The sequence below is a fragment of the Ursus maritimus genome, unplaced genomic scaffold (genome assembly GCF_017311325.1).
Source record: "Ursus maritimus isolate PB19 unplaced genomic scaffold, ASM1731132v1 scaffold_14, whole genome shotgun sequence".
NCBI lineage: Eukaryota > Metazoa > Chordata > Mammalia > Carnivora > Ursidae > Ursus > Ursus maritimus.
Window position 1 is genome coordinate 44,159,466 of NW_024423786.1, and position 22,148 is coordinate 44,181,613.

At 61.6% G+C, this 22,148-nt stretch overlaps 2 protein-coding genes across 7 annotated transcripts in view; one reads left to right on the forward strand and one right to left on the reverse strand.

Annotated features, from left to right (window-relative positions):
* ISYNA1 (inositol-3-phosphate synthase 1) overlaps positions 1-877 on the forward strand; it is a 5,945-nt gene extending 5,068 nt beyond the window's left edge. For both annotated transcript variants that reach the window (XM_040629010.1, XM_040629011.1), the window contains 3 exons: positions 36-149; positions 220-437; positions 575-877. In XM_040629010.1, coding sequence (XP_040484944.1) covers positions 36-149; positions 220-437; positions 575-776 — 534 coding nt within the window. In that variant the 3' untranslated portion in view covers positions 777-877. The remainder of the gene's footprint in view (positions 1-35; positions 150-219; positions 438-574) is intronic.
* Positions 878-1,094: 217 nt separating this feature from the next.
* Positions 1,095-15,262, reverse strand: SSBP4 (single stranded DNA binding protein 4). 5 transcript variants are annotated; one of them, XM_040629014.1, is made up of 18 exons: positions 15,074-15,262; positions 9,239-9,311; positions 8,822-8,883; positions 8,649-8,733; positions 4,964-5,053; positions 4,395-4,460; positions 4,113-4,172; positions 3,952-4,021; positions 3,720-3,787; positions 3,566-3,633; positions 3,187-3,232; positions 3,047-3,082; positions 2,927-2,942; positions 2,729-2,799; positions 2,558-2,636; positions 2,121-2,149; positions 1,736-1,959; positions 1,095-1,486 (listed from the first exon to the last, which is right to left on the reverse strand). In XM_040629014.1, the coding sequence occupies exons 1-17, from the start codon at positions 15,130-15,132 to the stop codon at positions 1,750-1,752; spliced, it is 1,188 nt and encodes a 395-aa protein (XP_040484948.1). In that variant the 5' UTR covers positions 15,133-15,262; the 3' UTR covers positions 1,095-1,486; positions 1,736-1,749. The 5 variants fall into 5 exon arrangements, with proteins under 5 accessions (XP_040484948.1, XP_040484947.1, XP_040484950.1 ...); XM_040629013.1 differs by having other exon boundaries at positions 2,888-2,942; positions 15,074-15,257; XM_040629016.1 differs by having other exon boundaries at positions 1,852-1,959; positions 2,888-2,942; positions 15,074-15,250.
* Between the last annotated feature and the right edge of the window lie 6,886 nt (positions 15,263-22,148).

Genomic DNA, 22,148 nt, shown 5'->3' on the forward strand with positions numbered 1-22,148 from the left:
GGGCGGGGACCCCGTGACTTCGTGCCGCCCCCCAGGTGGTCATCAAGTACGTGCCGTACGTGGGGGACAGCAAGCGGGCGCTGGACGAGTACACGTCGGAGCTGATGCTGGGCGGCACCAACACGCTGGTGCTGCACAACACGTGCGAGGTGCGGGGCCGCCGGGCGGGAGTGGGGCTGCCCGGCGGCCCGCCTGCCTTCTGACCCGCCGGCCCCGCAGGACTCCCTCCTGGCCGCGCCCATCATGCTGGACCTGGTGCTGCTGACCGAGCTGTGCCAGCGCGTGAGCTTCTGCACGGACGCCGACCCCGAGCCGCAGGGCTTCCACTCCGTGCTGTCGCTGCTCAGCTTCCTCTTCAAGGCGCCGCTGGTGCCGCCGGGCAGCCCGGTGGTCAATGCGCTCTTCCGCCAGCGCAGCTGCATCGAGAATATCCTCAGGTGTGCCCCGGCTTTGGGGTCCCCGTCCGAGGCCCTCATGTCCACTGGCCCGCTCGGCACCGGGACTCTAGGGATTGGAGGCTGTGGGGTCCCCAGCCTCGGGGTCTGGCCCCGCTCAGCCCCAGCCTTTCCCCCAGGGCCTGTGTGGGGCTCCCGCCACAGAACCACATGCTTCTGGAGCACAAGATGGAGCGCCCCGGCCTCAAGCGAGTGGGGCCTGTGGTCGTCACCTGCCCTGTGCCTTGCAAGAAAGGACCGGCGCCAACTGCCCCCAACGGCTGTACAGGGGATGCCAACGGGCACTCGCAGGCCGAGGCACCCCAGATGCCCACCACTTAAGGCCATGGCCATCCTTCTCCCCCAAAACTCTTGCCCCGGCTGCCCCTCAGGACCCAACCCTTCCAAGACCCCCGAAGACAATAAAGCCAGTGCCACCATCAGCCACAGCATCACCTGTGGGTTCTCAGCGCCTGCGACCTAACCCTAACCCCCCCCCAACTCCAGCCCTATCGCCCGTTTTTCACGTGGTAGGCTCCTACCTACCCTTGAGAAACTGATGCCCCAGCTCTTGAAACTTCTAGGACCCTAGAAACCTCTGCCTAACCCCATGATGGGGGGACGTGGCCACAAGCCACAGCGAAGAAATCTGAGACCAGATACCAAAAACCAAAACCAAGTTACATTTATTGATGGGGCCCACCCCTGCCGTCCAGGGGAAAGGAGGTCCCCAAGGACAAGGAGCCCCCTGGGACAAAATAGAAATGGCGGGAAGGGCCTATACAGGAAAAAACGTCTCTGAGGTCCTTGCGTTTTGTTTTGTTTTTTGTTTTCTTATAAAATGAGAGTCCTTCGTGCGGGGCCTCCCAGCTGTCCAATCCTTGAACTGGATGGAGTACAGTCGCCCGAGGTGTGACCTCAGACCCTCACCCAGCAGACTGCCCGAGCCCCTGGACCTTGGTCCCAGGCAGGGGCACTGGGCAGAAGCCGAGGCCGGCAGTGGGCAAGGGGCTGCTGCCCCATCACACGCTCATGGTCATCCCGGGCGAGTACTGCGGAGAGACGAGGGGGTGGCGCGCGGAGGCGGGCTCAGCTCCGGCCTATACTGGGACCCGCCCCCCGGGGAGAATGGGGGACGGGGCGGAGGGAGGGGAGGAGACAGGTGGCGATGCGTGGGGAGACCGCCCTGGGGTGCGGGTCCCAGGGTGGGGTTGGGATAGGGGGCGGGCCGGTGAGATTAGGGCGGGAGGGGGAGAGAGGGAGGAGAGGGGAGGGGAAGGATGCCGCGGCCGCCCCCCCACCTGGCCCGCCGCGGTCACGGTCTTGCTCTGGCCCCCCGGCCGCCCCGCCGGGGTCTGCCCGCCAGGCCCCTCCGGCCCGACGCCGCCGCGGGGGGGGAGTCGACGCAGTCGCTTACGCTTTCGCTCGGGAACGGGTGTAGGAAGGTCCCGGCGGCCGCCATCTCGCCGTCGTCCCGCGGGGTGCCCGGGGCGTTGCTCAGGCCGGCCACGGCGCCGGGGGAGCTCTGGGGGCGGCCGCGGTCAGCGCAGTACTCCCCGCCCCGCGGGCCAGGCCCTGCCCACCGCTCGGCCCAACCCGAACCAGGCCTCACAACTCTGGCCAAGCCCGCATCCCCGCACCCAGGGAGCCCCAGGCCCCGCCCCACGCAGGAGCGCGGCCCCTCACCTTCGGCAACCCGTCCATATCGCCCGAGCCTGTGGACCGACAGACGGCGGACCGCGGCTCAGATGCGCCTGCGCCAGGCCCAGCACCAATCCCCCCGCCCCCGCCGCAGCTCAGGGTCAACTAACCCCTGCCTGAACTTGCCCCGCGGCCGTGCCTCCGTCTCTGGGCCCAGCCCGCTGGGGCGCTGCTGGGGGTCCCGGATGGAGGGTCCGGACGGGGGTCAGTGATGGCACTCTTGGTTTAGCTAGTGGAACTTCCTCCCCCCGTGCCCCCCATCGCAGCTCCAGTCAGTGAGCGGCCCGCGGAGGCTCAGGGTGCAACCAGGACGCCGACAGAAGAGCCAGGGAGAGGGGCGGGAGCAACCGCCAGGGGGCGCAAAAGGCTCGCGAAGCGGCGGGGCTGGGGCGTGGGGTGCGTGTCTCGGGAGGCCCACTCACCCAGGGATCCGTTCACGTGGTGAGGCTCCATCGCACTCATGGCCGCCATGGGGCCCTCCGGACCAGGGCCGAGCGGGAACTGCGGGCGGGGGGGCAGCGTGGGACTCGGGCCACCAGATCCCCGGCGGAGCCACCGCCTTCCGCAGCCCCCACCCTGGACCCCACACTCACATTAGCCCTGCCGGCGCCCGGCCCAACGGGGTTCATGATCGTGTACATGCTCTCGCCGGAGTTGGTGGAGTCTGGGGGGGAGACTGGGGCGTGAGGGGCTGGGGTGGGAGGGTTTCTCCAGGCAAGCACACCCCCCCCACCCCGCCCAGGCTGTAGCACCTCCAGGGCTGGGCATGATGGGTGTTCCAGGGGGCCCACCTCCTCCTGGGGGTCCCTGCACAAGGAAGGAGACAAAAGAAGGTGAGAAAGACCCCCCCCCATCTGCCAACCACCCCCCTGCCTCCTGGCTCCAGCGGCCCAGCCACAGCCGTCACTCACCGTGTAGCTGCCGGGGGAGGAGGAGGAATAGGGAATCTGGGAAGAAGGGCAGCTATGAGCAGCTGGCCCACTCTACCCCCACACCGCTCACCCACCCCTCCACCCTCCCCCTCCCCTGCCCCCCTCCGCCCGCCACTCACCGAGTTTCCACTGGGGCTGGCCCATGGGCCTCGCACTCCAGGGCCCCTAGAAGAGATAGCGGGTGGACCCTGGGGTGAGGCCAGGTGGTACGCAGCCCCCCACGACACACTCCGTGACTGCCCCACCCTGCCCCATGTGCCCCCAAATAGGCCAGCAGAGCAGCAGACCATGGCTGAGAGTTGGTAACCAGGGATGGATTCTAGTCAGCCTTCAAATCCCAGCCTATCACTCACTGGCCTGTGGGCCTCAGTTTCCCCACCCAAAACAGAGTAAACAACCAGAGCTGTTGTGCAGACTGAGTCTGGTCCAGCAGAGCTGGCCCATGAAGCTGGGTGGTGGCCTGCACGGGCACACCCCAGGGGTCTCTCCTGGCCTTACATGTTCATGGTGGGCAGGCCTGGGCCGGCGAGGGAGTTGGGTGGGGGCCGCATGCCACCTCCATAGCTCTGGGAAGGCAAAAGGGCTGTGAGTGCAGCTCAAGGTGTCGGGGGAAGCCCCTGACGCGCACCCCCTCTCCTGGCCCAGCCCTCACCTGGGGTCCAACACTGGCCATGCCCCGTGGAGGTGTCACTCTCTGCATCGGGCCCATGCTTGGATGCCCTGAAGTGGGGGCAGAAGGAAGGGGGCTCAGGCCAGTAACACTCCCCAGGGTGGACATGTGCTGTAGGAGGGTGGTTCTGCACCAGGAGGCAGCAGGGATGAGGCACTTGGAGCTGGGGTCCTAATGGGTGGGGGGTGGCAGCAGCTGGAGCTTCCCTACTCACCCTGAGCACGCGGGGAGGGTTCCATGGCGCCAGGGAGGAGGGGCTGGGAGCCGGGGAGGCCCACAGGAGGCTGCGGGAAGGGGGGGGGAGTGGCAGCACTGAGTGTGGGTACCCCCACCCTGGCCCAACTCCTGCCCCCCATCCCCTCATCCCTCTCTCACCTGACTCGGCATCCGCAGGGTGGGCCGGGGGCCCCCTGGGAACCGCGGTGACATGAAGGGCTGGAAGAGGTGGGCCGGGGATCAGCACCTCCCGCCACCCGCTCACCCCCCAAAGCTACCCCGTTCCTGCAGCACCCGGGGCCCCAGCCTGGACAGCCCCCTCCTCCGGGACCAGCCAGCAAAGCGCAGCCAGCCAGTGCCCGGTGCCTGAGTGCATGGGGCGGGGGGCTCGAGTGGCTGGGACGTGCGTGTGCAAAGGGGCAGGGCGTCACAGGTCCTTACCTGAACATGAGGCCCCATAATGGGGGCGTTGGGGTTGTGGGGGGGCTGCTGGGAGCCGGGGGGGCCCTAGGAGGACAGAACCAGGTGGGTTGGGAGGAGCGAGGTCCACCGAAGCTTCACTGCTCTCTGTGGCCCTGCTGAGCTTGGCCAGGGAGGGTGAGGGGACGCCATGGAGGCGGGAGGGTGGGCCAGCCCTGCACTCCTCCGAGTGGAAGACGGGGTTTGGGGTGAGGGGCCCTACGGGAACAGTCACAGGCAAGACCCATGGCTCAGAGAGCCATGCTCTGAGGCCCTGAGCAACCAGGCCCGCGCAGACCAACCTCGCAGAGACCCTGCCCTCTCCCGCACTGGCGCCCGGTCCGATTGACCCGTCCCCTGCGGCCCCTCCCCTGCCGGCACCACCAAAGCCTGCATGCAAATACCCACCTCAGTGACAACCCCCCTACCCCACTGAGGCTGGGGCCTCTCCCCGTAGGATCTCCTCACCCCCATCATGGCCCGTGCTGGTCACCCTCTGAGACACATGCCCACTTGAGTTGGAGAACAAGGGTCATCGGCCCTGGCTGTACCTGGAAGAAGCCGGGTGCCATGGGGCCTGCTGCCATTGCGTCGTTGGGGGCCATGCTCCCCATCACAGGACTGGGGGCCGCTACAGCACTCTGCAGGGGTGAGGAAGACCAGGAGAGCCAGGTCATGTCACTTCCTGCTTGAGTGTCCCCTCCTATCCGCAAACAGCCCACTCTGCAGAACAAGGAACCTGGGCCATCAGATCGCCTACCCATGTGAGGATGTGAAGAGACCTGGAAGGTTCTCTACGTGAAGGAGGAGCAGCTGCCCCTGTCCCCACCCTGGTTTTAGCAACCCTGACTCAGCGCCCTCCTCAAATGTGCGGTGTGGCCGAGGACCCAGGCTTTGCCTCTTTGCTGTACCCAAGATACTGAAGGTGATCGGGGCCCTGCGAGACGTAGCCCACAGCCCAGGGAGGAGGCCAGGGACCTGGGGATCCCGGCTCCTAAGGAGTCAGTCCCAAGCCTGAGGATTCTGGGGGGTCTAAAAACGTCAATGACCCAGGACCCCGTGGGTACGTGCCTCCTGCATCTGGCACAGACTTGCTCTTTCCATCGAAATCTCACCTCAGACTAGTGGGGGCGCCGTCCCTGACTCTAGCCCCGGCCCAACAGGCCCCATATCCTCCTGGCTGGTAAGGTGGTTTAGCTGGACTCCCAGCTCTACCCAAGACACCCCAAATAAACACAAAAATCAACTGGCAGCTTCGAGATGAAACTCCGTCCCAGAGGGCTCCTCCCTGGAGCTGCTGAGCAGACCACCCCCCTCCTCCTCCAGCAGGGAGGGGAAGGAAGAGCAGGACTACTGGGGTGGGGTCTCCAGGCTCCAGACCTCTCTTCAGTTGGAGGAGGGAAGAAGACCGGGTGCTAGACAAGGGAGTTCCCATGTCAGCCAAGGGTGGAGATGCTGGTGGCAGGCCAGAGCTGGCAGGGGGACAGGCTGACAGGCCACTTCCTCTGATAGGTTCCAAGTCCCAGGCTTGTCTGCCTTTGGGAACAGAGCAGGGAGGAGGGGGGAAATGGAGGCCTAGCCTACAGGGTAGAGGAGACACATCAAAGGATAGAGGAGGAGGACTCTGCAAGGACTGAGTAAAGACAGTACTTCTCTGGGGGCCCCTTGACTCTTGTCTGTCTGGATCATCTGGCCCCACTCCACCCCCAACAGGATCCAAGAGGAAGGGTATGGTCTGTGTGGCGGCTACCCCTGGGGCTGGCACAAGCCATCACACAGGGACGCTCAGGAATTTGCAAAACTGCAGCCACTTCGGCTCAGAGGAGTTAAGTATTTTGCCCACAGTCACACAGCATTTCCTGTCCCCACGGAAGTGGGGAGAGGGCTCTCTGGCTGGGTCAGAGCTGGACCCCTGGAGACACAACCCTTCCCCTGGGTATTGCAAGCTGGCCCCCTCCCTTCCTGCCCCTTCCCAAAGATGAACCTCCGAAGGACTCCTGCCCAGGCCCCAAGCTGGGGGGTGGGGGCAGACACCTTCCCTGGCCTAAGGTGACTGAAAACACTCCCAGGGCCTAGCACCAACCTTTTAAAAGCCCGAGACCCTAGGAATGGGGGGATAAAACTCTCACCCCCTCCAAACTGTCAGGTCCCTCCTGCCTCCACCTCACAACGCGCCCCCCCAACACACACACAGCCTGACAGCTGGAGCTGCTCTTGTATTCTCGCAGGCGCCTGCCTCAGTGGCTGGAGGAGGTACTTCTGAGCCCTCGGTCTGTCCGCTCCCCCCAACCTACCCCACAGGGAGGGTGGGAGAGCAGTTCCCCCCTTTCAAGCCGCAGCAGGCGCCAGAGCATTTCCTGGTGGGGCGGGGGAGAAGAGCTACTCTCTGGGCTGCCGATGAGGTGTGGGGGCAGGGAGAACAAGGGGCACCCCTCACCCAATGCGGCTCCCCAACTCTAAGCCCAGAAGGGTTAATACAGGGCTGGCCCACCCTCCCTGGCGGGAGGCCCGAGCTAGACCCCCCACGTCAATCATCCACTCGGAGACGCCCTGGCCCATCCCGCGTTGCTATGACAATGGGTTGGGCGCGCTAGCGTTTCCTGGAGACGCCGAGGTCGGCCGCAGAGCCGGGAGGGGATGAACTGAGCCCCTATTCGGAGGGGGCCCGACCGCGCAGGGGAGGCAAGCACGGCGCTCCCCCCACGTTAGAGCAGCAGCCGGGCAGGATGTGCGCCTGCAGCCACAGGGAACCCGTCACACCATGGCCAGGGCGCTCCCCCCACCCCACGCCTGCTGTGCCTGCACCATCTCCCCCGACGACGCACTCCGCTGCCATGGTAACCAGCGCGCTCCCGGGAAGCGCGCTCCCGTCGATGTGGAGAACACTGCGTTCCGCCGCCCTGCCCTCCCCAGAGGGGCCCAGAGAGGCCGCTAGAGGCGGGGGCAGAGGCGAAGCCAGGGGCAGGGGTGGGGAGGGAAGGGGGCGCTGCACAGGCTGGGAGGAGCTAGGGCTCGACTGGGAGTGCGCGCCCACGCGGAGTCATGCACGCACACAGCTCCAGACACCCCTGGAGCCCCAGTTCTGGCAGGAGAGAGTCAGGGGGACGGCACACGAGCAGTAGAACCCGATGGGGACCATCAGTGTGACCCTGGCTCCCATATACATTGTACAGCGGGTGCGAAGCGTCTTCAGGGGCACGATGAACCCCCACCCCTCGCGGGCTGCACCCCGGCTCTACAAATGCCTGCCCTTGAGGGGTGGGGGAGCGCTTTATGTGGGGGGGCGGTGCACGACCTTGACCAATTGCAGAGCGAGATGGGGACGGCCACGCCCTGGGAGGCCCGAGGGGGCACAGCAAGGCGGATTGCTCAGGCTGTGAAGACGCCAGCTGTAGGAGAGTGGGTGCACGAGGGGGAGGGGGAGAAGGGGGAACTCGCCTAGAGCTGCGCCGCCCCTGGACGACAGCTGAGCCGCTGCTTCCCCCTTGAGTGGGCCCAGAGCCCCCAAGCCCTTCCCGTCTGGCCGGAGACCTTTCTGAGAAGCCAGGTGGCCAAGCCCCACAGACAGGACGAAGAGGATGAAGGCAGGGGCCATCTGCTCCCCATGACAATGAGATGCCACCAGCCCTTTCATGTTATCCCCCCTCCTCTCCAGATAGGCCTCTGACCCCCACTCAACCCGGAGGGAAACTGAGGCCAAAGAGGTGGGGTCAACAGCCCCAATGACCAAGCAAAGTCAGGAACTGTGACCAGTGCTGGGCCTCTACTGCTCAAGGGTGCACCTGCCAGTTAGCCAACTGCACCGCCCCCTGGGCTCCGGAAGGCTGGGGTGGGAGGAGATATGCAGTGGTGAACCCAACCCCCAACACATGCGTGCGCGCGCGCACACACACACACACACACACACACACACACAGCTGGGCAGATGGGGAGGCAGAGCTCCTGGCTCCCCAAGGGATTCAGATGAGGGGGAGGAGAGATAGGGCTGGCCGCAGAAGGTGTGGGGGGAGCTGTGGGGACCCTCAGGGACTGGGTGCAATGGAAGGAGCCTCCCCCACCCCATGAGTGACCATAGACTGAGCAGAGGGCATAGGGACTCCCCAGAAGCGGCCAAGATCCCAGATCAAACCCCAACACCAGGCCCACCTGCCCACCCAAGCCAGCCCCAAGGCCACAGGCCCCCAAACCGGCCCATGCCCAAGAGCCCTGGTCCCGGTCCCTGGGGCAGGGACTCACGTAGTCCTGGAAGGCCTTGGCCTCATTTGAGTGCTCACATGCCTCTCTGCGGTCGGGCGCTGCACAGTACAAGTCCCAGAACACGCTGTGGGCGGCAAGGGGGGACGATAGTTTCCCCATGCGTCCCTACCCAGCCCCCCTCCATGGCCCACCCTGGTCAGCCCCACACGCACCACCACCAGGAATGCAGGAAGCCTGGGGGTTCCCCCAGCGTAATGTTCTTCTCCCATCGGATCTGCAGGGGGAAAGCAAGACAGTGAGGGTGCCTGCTGCCCAGCCCTGCCCAACTTCTTCCAACCTGGGGCAGCCCCAGCCCATCCTGCTGCCTGGGGAACAGGGAACCAGCAGCCCTGAGCAAGGGTGCGGCGCCCGGGACAACTGAGTAAGGGGCAGAGAAGTGAGCACAGATCCTCAGATGGCCAGACAGATGCGTCGACCCCAGCCCACAGGCCCTGACCCACCCCAGCCCTCCGTTCCCAGGGCCAGCAGAGGGGCAACCCAACCCCACCACTAGAGCCCCAATGGAAAGGGGTATGGGTAGTAAGGAAGGACCCAGCTGGCGGGGGGCTCTGCTGGCGAGACTGGCTTACCTCAGACAGAAAGGTCTGGGCTGACTTCTGGGCACCGACGTGCAGCAGGTACTCGTACACATATAGCGCCAACCTGCAGGCAGGAAGGGTGGGGGCGGGCTCAGGCTCTCTGGAGGCCTGCGGCCGGCCCCACAACCCCCTCCCCAAGGGTCCCTGGGAGAGGCCTCAGTGAACCCTTCGTGACACCATCCTCAGCCTCACTTACTGCCCTCCGATGGTTCACCAACGCCCCCCCATCTATCCCAGACATGATGGCTTCAGCAGGTGCTCAGACCTGCCAACTCCTACACACCCAGCAATACCCAGCCGGCAGGCCCTTCCTCTACGCAGCACTCCCAGCAGTCCCTGACCCCCGACTTGCAAGCCATCCATTCTGCTCAGTTCCGCATCCCCTCGTGGACTAAGTCCTGGCGCTGTCCTGCCAGTGCTGTTGCCTTTGTCCCAGGGAGGTCTTCTGGCCAAGAGAAAGGACTCCTGGAGGTCACTCCAGACTCGGCGCTGGGTAGGGCCTCCCAGCGGGTACCCGAGGCCATGTGGCCATGGGCCAACACCTAACTTCCTTCCAGCCTTGTCTGCTAGGCAAAGAAAGGGGCCCTCTAACCTGAGGTCATCCTCCTCCAGGTGTCCCCAGACCCCCATTCTCTTTCTCAGGACCAGTGCCCATCCACCTGTGGTGGCCATGACCTAGCTATACCAGCCCTGCAGAGGGAGCGTGGAGAAGCAAGGGCAGGTGAGGGGCAATAGGGCCTCCGGTGCCACTTGGCTGCCATGGCGCTGCCTTGTGGAAACACAGTGCCCAGTACCCCTGGACACACCAGCTTGGCTGCTGCCTGCCCTGAGAACACAGGCCACGTCCCAACCAGCGGTGTCCTTCACAGGCCGCACAGGGAGGCCCGGCCCCTCTACACCATCTTCTGAGCCTCCGCACCCTCGGCGCCCACCACCCCTCAGCAGTCCTCCCCACCAGCAAGCAGAGAAACAACTGCCTGCCTCCTGCGGTCACCCATTTCCCAACCATCACAGTTACCGGCCCCTCCCCGTGCTCCCAGGGACCTACTGTCTGTCCAGGCCCCGGGGTGGGCTGGGAAGGTAGGGTCTAGATCCAAGACCCAGGGGGCTCCCCAAGGGCGGGCCTAAGCTGGAAGCCCTTCCAGGATGCCTTCCCACTCAGCTGGCCACCCTTCCCTGGCTGAGGGCCCCATCCTAAAATAACCCTGCTTTGACTCATGTTCCTGTTCTCTCCCACCTTCCCAGACAGGCTTCTTGATCCTCATGTACCCGCCCCCCATCCACTCACCCCCCCTTCCTCAGCTGCCCTCAGACCTCACTGAGGCAGTTCAAGCCAAGGTAGCATGTGCTAGGGAAGGACAGAGGTGGACATCTGAGGGACTGGGGTGGGCAGCTGTGCCAGGGCAAGGTGTGCCCCCGGCTTACACCACACCAAGTGAGCTGTGACAGCCACCAACAGGGACAGGGCACAGAGGGGTATGGCTCGCAGTGGTCACGATACTCCAAGTGTGGGTTTTCCTCAAGACTGGCTGTAGACTCTGCCACGTCACCACACACCTCTCAGCCCTTGGACCCCATGGCCTCCAGGCTTAACCGTCCAACTCACTCCCATAATTCTCTTCCTTTCTAGAGGCTTCCTGAGCCTTCAAGTGGTCTGCATCTGCCAGCCCCCAGTCCATCAGTGAAGGAACAAACGTGACAAGCCAACAGGCTGAAGCAGAGCCAACCAGCCCAGGCCTGCCCCCACCCCCCCGGCAAGGAGAGAGGCTGAGAGAGGTCCAGCCAGTCCCTCACCCCTTTTGGGGGTCACTGCAGGAAGCAGGAAAGTCTGGGGGTGAGATGCCCAGAGATAAGGGAGCAAGATGGGATGGGGGGATCCAGGTAGGCAGGTGTAAGGATAGGGGCAGGGAGGCTGCAGTCTTGCCCTTGGGGACATTCTGACTCAGGAAGCTTCCTGAAGAAATGACCCTTGGCTCCCACCACATCCACCAAGGACTCACACTGCCAGCCATCAGGTCTTCCTACACCTCCCCTTTGCCCTTGACTGTTCAGGGGTGGCATCTGATCCAGGATGCAGGACCCCACCCCTGCCTGCTCCCCTCCCCGCTCCATTAGCCCTGCCCCAGCTCAACCCTGGGCCCTCGCTTCTCTCTCTGGGTAGCCTCCTCTCTCGCTTTGATGACATCTTCATGCAGCTCCCCATGCGGTGCTCCAGCCTGGCCCCACCGAACTTGGGGATCACGTAACATCTAGTGGCCCATCCTCAACATGCTCCCCACCTAGCTTCTTCCTCTCCCACCTCCCCTGTCCCCCACCCCAATCTGACTTGGGTAGTCTGGCCTTGACTCACAAAGGTACACAGGAGTGTGAATACCCACCCGGTCATCCCCCTGACATCACTGCACTTACTGAATTTAGGGAAAAAAGTTAAGGAAAAAGCTCTGTCTTCTGCTTTGGAGCCCTCTTCCTGCCTCCTCTACCACACCTGGTCTAGGCCACTACCATCTCTTACCTGGATTTCGACAGGGCTCCCCCAGGGCTGCTCTCTCCCCAGCCTCTAGTCTACATGCGCACACACACCCTATAACACTCCTCCTTCATTCCCTCCAATGCCCCAACACATGCACACTGGCCCTCCTCCACCCCAGGGCCTTTGCACAGGGTGTTCCCCCACCCAGGGCACGGGCACCTAGAGACCTATGTGGCTCAAATGTCACCTGTCACAGTCTTCCCTGTCACACCAAACCTCCACCTGCCCCATCCTCCCCCAAGTCTGACACACTGCCTGCAGCTCCTTCTGGAATATAGCTTTGGGAGGGCAGGGACTTGGGTCTCTTTCGTTCACTACTGAAATTACAACACCACCCAGGGCATCTCAGGACCCTAGCTACCTGAAATGAATAAACAAACCAACACGGGGACTCCCTCCTGCGAGGTCAGGATTAACACAAGCAGTCTGGTAAGCACCAGTAAAAGTTAGCTTAGTATTTCAACGTTTAGGATTTGGGGTTTTATCCCCAAAGCAAAGAGAAGCCAGAGAAGATTTTAAGTTTTGCTGATTTCTCTTATGTGTTCATATTTAATTTTTACCAGGATAGAGTCTCAGGGAAGGATCATGAGCTGTTTTGTTTTGTTTTGAGTGAAAATTTTTGAAGCCTGGATATCTGACCATGTTGTTTTGAGACCTTCAGGGCGCCACCCCATGCGCGGCCTCCAGCTTGAGGTGTCTCTGTCCAGGCCCTGATCTCAGTTACAGGGAAGGGCCTGGGCTCTGGATCCAAATCCTGGCCTCCCCACCCCTAACCAAGGCTGGCAAATGACCTACAGAACAAAGAGCACACTCATGGGAGGGGCTTCTGCGGTAAGAGGGCAGGTGGATGGAAGGAACGAGTGACCTAGAGGATATGGGGAGCCCAGACCCCAAGTGCTCACAGGAAGAAAAGCTCACGGGGCTACTCGGATGACAGAATGGGGTGTCAGAGCCTCGGAGACTACAGTGCGGCCCCACCACTGTAATTAGCAAGAATTATGGGAGGTAACGGAGGCTCTGAGCACTAGCACAGCGTCCTCCTCCCCCTTAAAGCCTCTGAACTTGCTCTGGGGGCTGGGAGACGCCCTCTACTCAGGGCCTCCTGTCACTTCCAACAGAGGGACGCTCCAGCCCACACATTTCTTCCCCCAGCCCCCCCCCCACCCTCAAGGCCAGGCCTTTGGGTGTCTCCTCACCATCTGTCTGGCAGCCTCCATGCTTGCCCCTTACAGCCCTTCGCCCAGCCAGTGGCCTGGGTGATGACCCCCACTCACAAATTCCCCTCTGTCTCCTCCTCCTCCTGTTCCTTCCACTTCTCAAGTCTTTCCCTGGAAGCTTCCCTGTGTCCACTGGCTCTGCTTAGCCTCCAGGACTCAGTTCGGGGGTTCCTTTCTCAAGAACCTCTTGCCCATCTGCCCTCCTAACAAGGATGCCCACAGCCACACCTGGAAGCCCAGCAAGAGAGCAAACACAAGGTGATTCCCTCACCTGAGGGGCTAAGGAACAAACTACCCGCGGTCATGCACCCCTTCTCAAAACCAGTCCCAAAACACAAGACACCAACCACGGCTGTCATTTATGGAACTATTTAAACCTACCTGGCAGCCCTTCACATGGGCAGAACCTCTGGGGCCACAGGCGGAAGGATATAAAGGGGACAAAAGGGCCTTCGACAATCCCTGTCACCTTCGTCCTCTTATTTAAAAAGCCCCCAAACCAAGGACCAAAAGCAAGTGCTAGTTCCGGGTGGTAGGTGCCCTCCAGGCTACCCTGTAGGCTGGGAGTGTTTATTATTGGATCCACCATCCACGCACCCAGCAGGTACTCAGTCCATTTCTGGGGCAGGCTGTCCCAGACCTAGTGTTGAGATGAGGACCAAGAAGCAGGCCCAGGACAGGGACCTGAGAAGGAAGACGGGCAGGAGGAGGCAAGACTGCGAGCAGGGAGAACAACACAGTACCAGAGAGCTGAGGACCTGAGCAGTGTAACCCCCCCCACACACACACCTATTTCACAGAGGAGGAAACCGAGGCCCAGAGACAGGAAGTGGCTCGGCTGGTGGCTGCCTGTGTGGGGTGCTCTACCTGCAGCCTCTCACCCCTCCTTGTGAGAATCCTACAAGGCCAGTTGTCCCTATTTCAGAAACCGATGCTCAGAGCAACCAGGGGACCTCTCCGGGGTGGCCCGGGCTCCTAGCCCCACTCCCGCCTCCTGAGAGCTCTCCCGCACCCCAGACCCTGAGACCTCAGCACATCGCTTCCTCTCCAGGGCCCGGGCACCCCCACGGATGAAAGAGGGGAGGTGACCATCAGGTCTTTCCCCAACTTTCTTCAGCAGCAGAACCCTATCTCCAAACCAAGGCTTAGACGGGGCCCTCTGTAAGCAATGGATGAGCCCAGGACAGGTCTGGCCACCAAGGGCACTGGAAAACAGGCACGACTGGGCCTTTAGGCTCCGCATGAGGTGTTTTTGCAAATCCCAGCGTCCTCCCACTGCGAGCCATCCTCCCACCGTGAGCCAGTGTGGCCTCCCCGGGGGCCCCACCCAGCTACCAGCGCGGGGCTGGGGCTAGCACCCCTCAGGCCCTCGCCTCTCTCGAGCTCTTCCTGACGTGCAGGGGTCCCTAAATGGTCAGTGTCGCCCGCCCCGGAAACTTCGCCGGAGACTGTGGGAAGCCGCGGGGTACGCGACCTCACGCGCACGCGCGACCGCAAACTCGCCCACCCAAGTCTCGACCGTCGGGGAGGTCTCGCGACCCTCGAGTCCCGCTCGGGTCTCTCGCGCCCCCTCAAATCCTGCGCCCTCGTGTCTCGCGCGCCCCTGCAAATGTCGCGACCCCTCGAGCCGCTCGGGTCTCCCCAGCCCTCGAGTTTCACGTGCCCCCTCAAATTTCGCTTACCTCGGGTCTCCCGCGCCCGCTTCAACTCTCACGACCTCTCCGCTCTCGCTCACCCCCTCGCAAACCTCACGACTCCTTGCGCGCCTCGCGCCCCCGGAGTCTCACGCGCCCCTCAAATCTCGCTCTTAAGCTCCTCACACCCCTTAAATCCAACGCACTCCCACCCATCTCGCGACCCCTCGAGCCCCTCGGGCCTCGTGCGCCCCTCAAATCTCGCGCCCCTCGGGTCTCGCGCGCCCCCGCAAATCTCGCGACCCCTCGAGCGCGCTCGGGCCCCGCACGCCCAGCCCCCGCGCCCACGTGCCCCGCGCCGTGCCCGCCGGCATTGGGGTCCACGGAAGCTGCGCGGCCGCCGAGCCCCGCCCCCGGCTCCCGCGGCCCCGGCCCACCGACTCACTTCTCGCGGGCCTGGCTGTCGGAGGGCACGGCCGAGCCCTTGCCCCCCTTGGCGTACATGCTGCTCCGAGCCGCCGCCGCCGCCGCCGCCGCCGCCGCCGGGGCCCACACCTGTCAGGCGGCACCGCGGGCCGCGCTAGCGGTCGCCATAGCTACCCCGCGCCCCGGGCCTCACCGCCCCGAGCCCCGCGCGGGCGCCGCGGGCATCGTCCGCGCGGGGGAGCTCCAGACGGCCAAGGCGGCGGCGGCGGCAGCGGCGGCAGCTCCAGCTTCAGCTCCAGCCACGGGTTTTATTTTCTTCCTCTCTTCCCTCAGCGCGGGCTGTTCCGGGAAGCGCGCGCCCCCTCCTCCCGCCGCGCGCGCCCCCGCCCGCCGCCTCCCTGCCGCCCGCGGGCGCCGCTCTTAAAGGGGCGATGGCGGGCGCGCGGATGGGTCCCGCTGTGGGGACCGTGGGCCGGGCGCGCACGCGCAGTGCCCGCCGCGGGGGGGGGGGGCGGGTACACGCACGCACGGGTGGGGACGGCCACCTGGGGACACACAACAGGATACAAATGATCACGGCTACACACACACTCCCCAGATAGGACCAGCCACCCAAATTGTACACCAGGAACGCAGCCACACACAGTTGCAGCTACACTCTCGGACACAGAACTCTGCACACACAGATCCACATAGCTACTGGAACAATTAGTGAGAGTTCCATAAAGCAATAGTCAGTCACACGGGATGTACCACCCCTTAGAACTACCCCTACACAGCTTGAGAGGGAACCGCCGCACATACAGCTCACCCAGGGACACAATGTCATATACACGGACGTTTACACAGTGGCTATCAGAACAACAAAACACGCAGACCACCACTCACATAGACACACAAACACACAGACGCAAGGAGGCTCAGCTATGCTACAGCTTCCGACATGCTGGGGAAAGAGCCCTTGCAGCTACTTGTGGTCCCCCTGGGGCCTATCCAGGGCTCCACACACCGACCTGGGGTCTCACAGTGCCACAGCTGAGTCAGCATCATACAGTCACATGGCCTGTGGACACTCACAGACCCACAACACACACACAACACAAAACACAAAGAAAACCACACAGGGATACCGGGTCACACCCAGGGAGCCATCCTGCACGGCTCCACAGTCACACCCTGTGTCAATAGTAGTCGCTGGGTGATTGTCAACTGGGTCATTCCTGCTGCCATTTTTCAACTTCTGTGTTGCCAGCTGTAAATGGAGCGCAGCCCACCTTTAATTGCCCCTCTGCAGGAGTCAGGACAGTAGGCAGTGGGTACCCCATTCCCCCTCCTGGGGCCCTTCTCCCTCCAGGGGGTGTGAGATGGGGGCAGACACTGAGGTAAGGGCCCCAGGGCAAGGGTGCCTGGGAGGGGTGGAGGCCTGTGCACTGGACCTGCTTGCCGTGGGTGGGGGGAGGCAGTCCAGTTGTGATTCCAGGTCTGGATGTTTCTGTGAATATCTGCCATAGGTGTTCTTTTTTCCTGTGCATGACTGAGTGTGTGTCTGTGTGTGAACAAGCAGTTCCCGCGTGAATGCACGTGAGCATCATTATGCCTGAGGGTTGGAAGGGACCCAGTGAAAGGTTGCTGTCTGGTCACCTGACCCTGGCTCTGCGGGCCAGTGATTGTGTGTCTTTGGCAGTTGTGGGGACGGAGTGACACCGTCAGGTTGTGTTCACAAGTGTGTGTGCGTTTGTGTGCATGTGCCTGTGCCTCCGCGCGTGGGTGGATTGCGAGCTCCCTGGGACCCGTGTTGGGTGATTGTGTGCTCAGGTTTCTTGGTCGTGTGTGTGTGTGTGTGTGTGTGTGTGTGTGTGAGCGCGCGTCTTGATGGGAGTGCCCCCTCCCACTGTGAGCTGACCCCCTGTTATACCTCCCTCTTAGAGGCTGCGCCCCCCAGTGGAGATCCCCACCCCTCCGGCCTTCTGGCAGTCGGGAAGTCGGGAGCCGCTGGGGTTCCAGACAGGCGGAGAGGAAGGGAAGGGCCAGGCTGGCCCCAGCCCCGCCTCCATCCCCGAGGGGCCTCCGCCGGGGTTGGAGGGGGACGCCAGCCCTTCCCACTTCCTGTCCAGCCGGTCGTCCCCTCCCCCCGCTTCCTCTCCCGCGGGGCCCCCCGAGCCCTGGGCCGGCGTAAAGGAGGGGCCTGCGCTGCGAGGTAGTGGGGGTGCGGCCGCCAAGCATCTGTAGTGCCTTGAGCAGGCGACTGCCAGCGCCCCGGACGCCACCGGCGTACGTGGGCTTCAAGGGCACCCTCATCGTAATACCCGCTCCCACTACCGCTCTCCAGTGCCTACTTTCAACGAGACACAGAGAAAGTGTGGCTCACCCAAGTCACACAGCGTATTGGTGACAACTGGGACACCCAGGCCCTGCGGACGCTTCCCCTGCCACCCCCAGGCACCCCCTATTTATATCTCAATGCTCCGTGGCTCCCCAGGATTCTGTGTCCTGCGCGGGTCCCTCGCCCTCTCTGAGCCACCGTTCCTTGAGTCGCTGTGAGTCTCCAACCTCCCCACAAACATTTACTGAGCGTCTGTTGTGTGCAGGGCTCTGGGGACCCAGGCAGGACGCGTTGCTACTGCTTGTGGAGCAGAGATTCTGACGGGGAAGGCTGATCGTCTAAAGCTGGCGAGTCAGTAGGATGATTTCAGGGAGTACCACATGCTGGGCAGAGGGAGGGGTTCCCGGTGGAGGACCAAGCGACGGCGGAGTGGGCCCGGCTCCCGGAGCAGGGTGGAGGCGAGGGGAGAGGAGGAGGGAGACGGAGGCGCGAGCTGAGAATGGGGAGGCGCGGCCGGCTGGAGCGACAAGCGCGGTTCTCATGGCAACGGGGACGGTTCTCCAAACACAGCCTCGGTGCCGGCGGAAAAGTCCGAGAAGAGCGAGCTCTGGGCCCCACGCAGCGTCAGGGAAGCTGAGCCGCAAGCACATCCAAACAAGGCACACGCCTTGCAAAAGCCGAACCCACAGAAGAGCCCCCCCCCCCCCGCCGCCGCACCCATACGAAGGAGGGGCATGGGGAGGAGGAGGAAAGTTTTGTTTTGTTTTTTTAATAAGGGGAGGGGTGGATCTGAAAGATCTGAAAGCAAAATGTTCAGACTGCAGTCACAGAAGTGCAAAGGCCCTGAGGTGGGTGGGTGCACGGTTAAGGTTTTGGACGCAGAGCGAGGAGGGCAGTTTGGCTGGAGCAGGGGAAAGAGGAGCCGGATCACTCCCGAGGGGACGGGTTGAGATCTGTTCCAAAAGCACTAGGGAGCCACGGGAAAGTGTGTAGCCGTGAGGGGCAGGATCTGCAACAGGATTTTAAGAAGCTCCATGGGGCTCCTGGCTAGATTGGGATGGCCTGGAGGATGCAGGAGGTTGCCCCGGTAAGAGGCCCAAGTACACATGGCAGGCCCGGGAATTGGTTAAGGGGCCCCGGTGGGGACCGCAAGCAGGGAAGGCTAAGGGTCTAGGCTGGATCGTAGACCTGCGATCCCTCCACCAGCTCCCGGTCGCCCCCGTGTGGCTGCGCGGGCAGCCTTGAGCTGATTCTCTACCTCTTGGGATTACCAGCGGGGTTGGGGGCGGTGCCTGGGGGGGGGGCCTGAAACTGGCTGCGCTTGTCGGACTGGGGGGGTTGCCTGGAGGGGAGGCTGTCCCTCCCCACTCCCTTCCAGTCCTTCCATTCTTCATACCCACCCTTCACAGGCCCACGTCACGGCCTTTACCCTAGCTGTTCCTGCTGCCTGGAGGGCAGTTTGGCTTCTGGCCTGGCCTATTCTAGTTCCTTCTTCTCCCCCCATCCTCTCCCTCCTTCCCCTCTTTCTCCTCCCCTCCCTTGTATTTGCCTTCCTTGGCCATCTCCCCTAGATTACGGATTCTGCACTGGCCCTGGTTGGATTTGTCACTGTTAACGATAAAATGGTGCATCAGAGAATCTGCTGGCAGCCTCCACCTCCCACTGGATCTGTCCTCCCTACAGGCACAGCCCTGGCGGCCGGTGAATATGTTGCAGGAGTCGCTCGCAAGTCTGGTTTGGGTTTTCCTAATGATGGTTTTTCCTCTCCACTGGAGATGGAAGCAGCGCCCCCCCCCCTCATTAAAGTGGCCGGCTTTGGGAGGGGCCAGGATCCGGAGGGCGGCTCCCGCAGCCCCGCCCCAGCCGAGCGTGGGAGGCGGGCCACAGCTGGGAGCAGGGTCTGGGCCATGAGATGTTTCGTCTCAGAAGCTGTAATTATGGGTAATTTTCTAACTGCAAAACAAAAATTAAAACACAAACAACACCGGGAAGGGAGAAGCCGCAGCAGCCGGTGAGCGCTAGAGCAGGGGTGGGAGTTCCCTCCGAGACCTGGCGGGAGGAGCAAGGCCCCCAACCCAGCAGTGCCTGGGGGGGGGGGGAGTTGGTGGGGGGCAAAGGCTCGCTCAGACGCGCTAGGCTCCCTGAAGAGGAGCCGCAACCCTTTGGAGTTTCAGTTTCCTGTACTCTAAGAGCGATCGCCTGGAGGCAGAAGTCCCCGGATGGAGGATGAGCCTGGGTTTGACTCCTGACTGTGCAGGTCCGCTTGTGAGTCTTTGAGCAGGAGGCGACTGAACCCCCAAGTTTGCAGAGCTGCGAGGAACTCTAGGCGAGAGAAGGGACCCATGAGGACTGGGAGGAGAAGCCTCCACCAATCCCACAGCTCCCCCCACAGCACCTGTGTCCATTCTCCACAAGGCTGAGCCTGAGCCAGTACACTGCCCTGCTTCCAGAACTTTCTGGGGGCTCCAGTGCCCACAAATGCCCCTCCTGCCCCTCCTCCCTGCACTTGAATTCCAGAGCTAAACCAATCATTAGAAATTGGTGTGCTCGGCCTGGGATCAGATCATCCCTGGAAAATCCACCCAGCAACCTCATTGGAGAGGCAGCCTATCTTCTCCCCATGTTATAGAATGGGGAAACCGAGCCCTGAGAGGTACTGAGGGGGTCCCATAGGTGACCTAGAGGCAGCACTTCACCCATTGGCCTGCCTGCCCTGTCTGGGTCTGGGATACTCACTCTGGGAAATTGGAGGCGTTCTGTGGAAACCTCAGGCCTGGGGGGAGAAGCAGGGAAGAGAGGAATGTGGGGGGGGGAGCCTGTAGCAGCTACAGAGAAAGTTCTGCAGATAAAACTAGGCTCAGCACAGGGAAGCAACTTGCCTGAAGACACAGCAGAGAGTGGAGGACCAGGTCCCACTCTGGAGTGCGCTGTCAACACCCCTCCCTTACCTCTCCTCTCCAGAGCTCCGGTCTCTTCCTGCAGCAGAAGAAAGAGTTTCCATGGCACCCTAAGGTCTCACTCTCTTTCTGGGCAGTAAAGGGGAGGAGTCTTTTCTTCCCCCATTTGGAAGACCCTCAGCTTAATAACAACATCGGGGAATGGATACTTGCTAAGCACCAGAAATTGGGTACTTTTTGTCCACGATCCTGTTGTATGCATCCAGCTCATCCCTACCCCAGGGCCTTTGTATGTCTGTTCTCCCTGCCTGGGACAACTTTCCCCGAGCTGTTTCCCATAGCCTGCTTCTCTTCATCCTACTGGCCTCAGCTCCAGCGATGTCTTCTCAGAGAGGCCCTCCAACCTGGGTCACGTTGGATTTTCCTGAAAATCTTGTTTTTGCACATTTATTTCCCATGTGCCCAGTAATCCATGAGGTCCATGAGGGCAGAGGATTTGAATGTTTTGTTCAGTCCTTAGAACAATGCTTGGCACACAGCAGGAGATCAATAAATACCTGTTGCTAAACAAATGAATTAAAAATTACCACTGCCCCCCTGTGCTGGGATCCAACACCTCCAGCGTCCCCAGGGGTCTCAGCCTGATTGTGACACAAACTGTCATTACCATCCTCCCATCATTACCATCCTCCCTAGCCAGGGTGGAGTCTGGAGGTCCAAAGGGCCAGGGACCAATTTTCTGCCTCTGCCAAGGTCACCAGGACTTGCAATTCTGAGTCTGGCCACACGAGGACAGCAGAGACACGCAGCACCAACTCCTGAGGGTCCCCGCAGGCCTCGCCCTGGTGCCCCTTTGGAACAGCTCTTGAGATCTCAACTTTCAGACTTGGAATGTTGTCAGCTTCTCTTGACCTTGCCCATGCCACCAGGTCAGCTTCCAAATATATACTTCCATTTTTATGTGTTGAATTATTTCATGGCAAAAAAAGAGAGAAAAATACAGAAAAAATCACCCAGTTCCCCTACCACCCCAAAAACTTCCCATTTTGAATCTGACCTGCACATCTTTTATTTCCTCTTTTTTTCTGCATTTTTTTTTCCTCCGGAGGTCTTTTTGACTAACTTTTTCAAAACTGTGGGTTTTGGGTGCCAAGCACCCCATCTTGCTCTCCAAATCCCCTTGCACTCTGTTTAACTTTTTCTCCATTGAACTATTATTTCCTAACCGCTTTTAAATTTGGTAATTTAACGGCTCATGGCGCCCTCCCCACTGGAACATCAGCTCCTCAAGGGCACCAGTTTTGCTGCATTCAGAAGGCACTCAGTAAATACTTGAGGAAGCAACAAAATCTTACCAAAAATAAACAAATAAAGCCTAACAAATAAAACAAAATACCGTTTTTAGCCAGCAGCCGCAGGCAACCGCTATCATGAACTCAAGTCCAAATCCATGTATCCAGGAGTGACCTAGAGATTCATCGCGTGCCTTGGATTGGTTCCACAGACCCTCCCAGGTAGACGCAGATGAGTGCATCTTGTGTTTGAGAACAACATAGCCTAATGGTCAACCACACAGATTCCGGGCTGACCCTCAGTTGCTGTTGAGCCTTGGGCAAGCTAGTCAAACACACATGCCTGCTTCCCTATCTATAAAATGAGGGAGGAGTCTTATCAGTTTCTAAGAACTGGCAATGTCAGTCCCTATCTCAAGGGGCTCTCGGGAAGATTACATCTCTTTCTCTCTTTTTTTCTAAGTTTATTTTTTATTTATTTTAAATAATCTCTACACCCAGTGTGGGGCTCAAACTCACAACCCCGAGATCAAGAGTTGCATGCTCTGGGCACCTGGTAGCTCAGTCCTTTAAGCCATGGGC

Excerpts from the sequence above, each read along its gene's own strand:
- SSBP4 (XM_040629013.1), bottom strand. The coding sequence starts at position 15,132 with ATGTACGCCAAGGGGGGCAAGGGCTCGGCCGTGCCCTCCGACAGCCAG. Across the intron at positions 9,312-15,073 it reads GACAGCCAGGCCCGCGAGAA|GTTGGCGCTATATGTGTACG; the intron begins GTGAGTCGGTGG and ends TCCTGCCTGCAG. Across the intron at positions 2,637-2,728 it reads CGGGCGCCGGCAGGGCTAAT|TTCCCGCTCGGCCCTGGTCC; the intron begins GTGAGTGTGGGG and ends CCCCGCCCGCAG.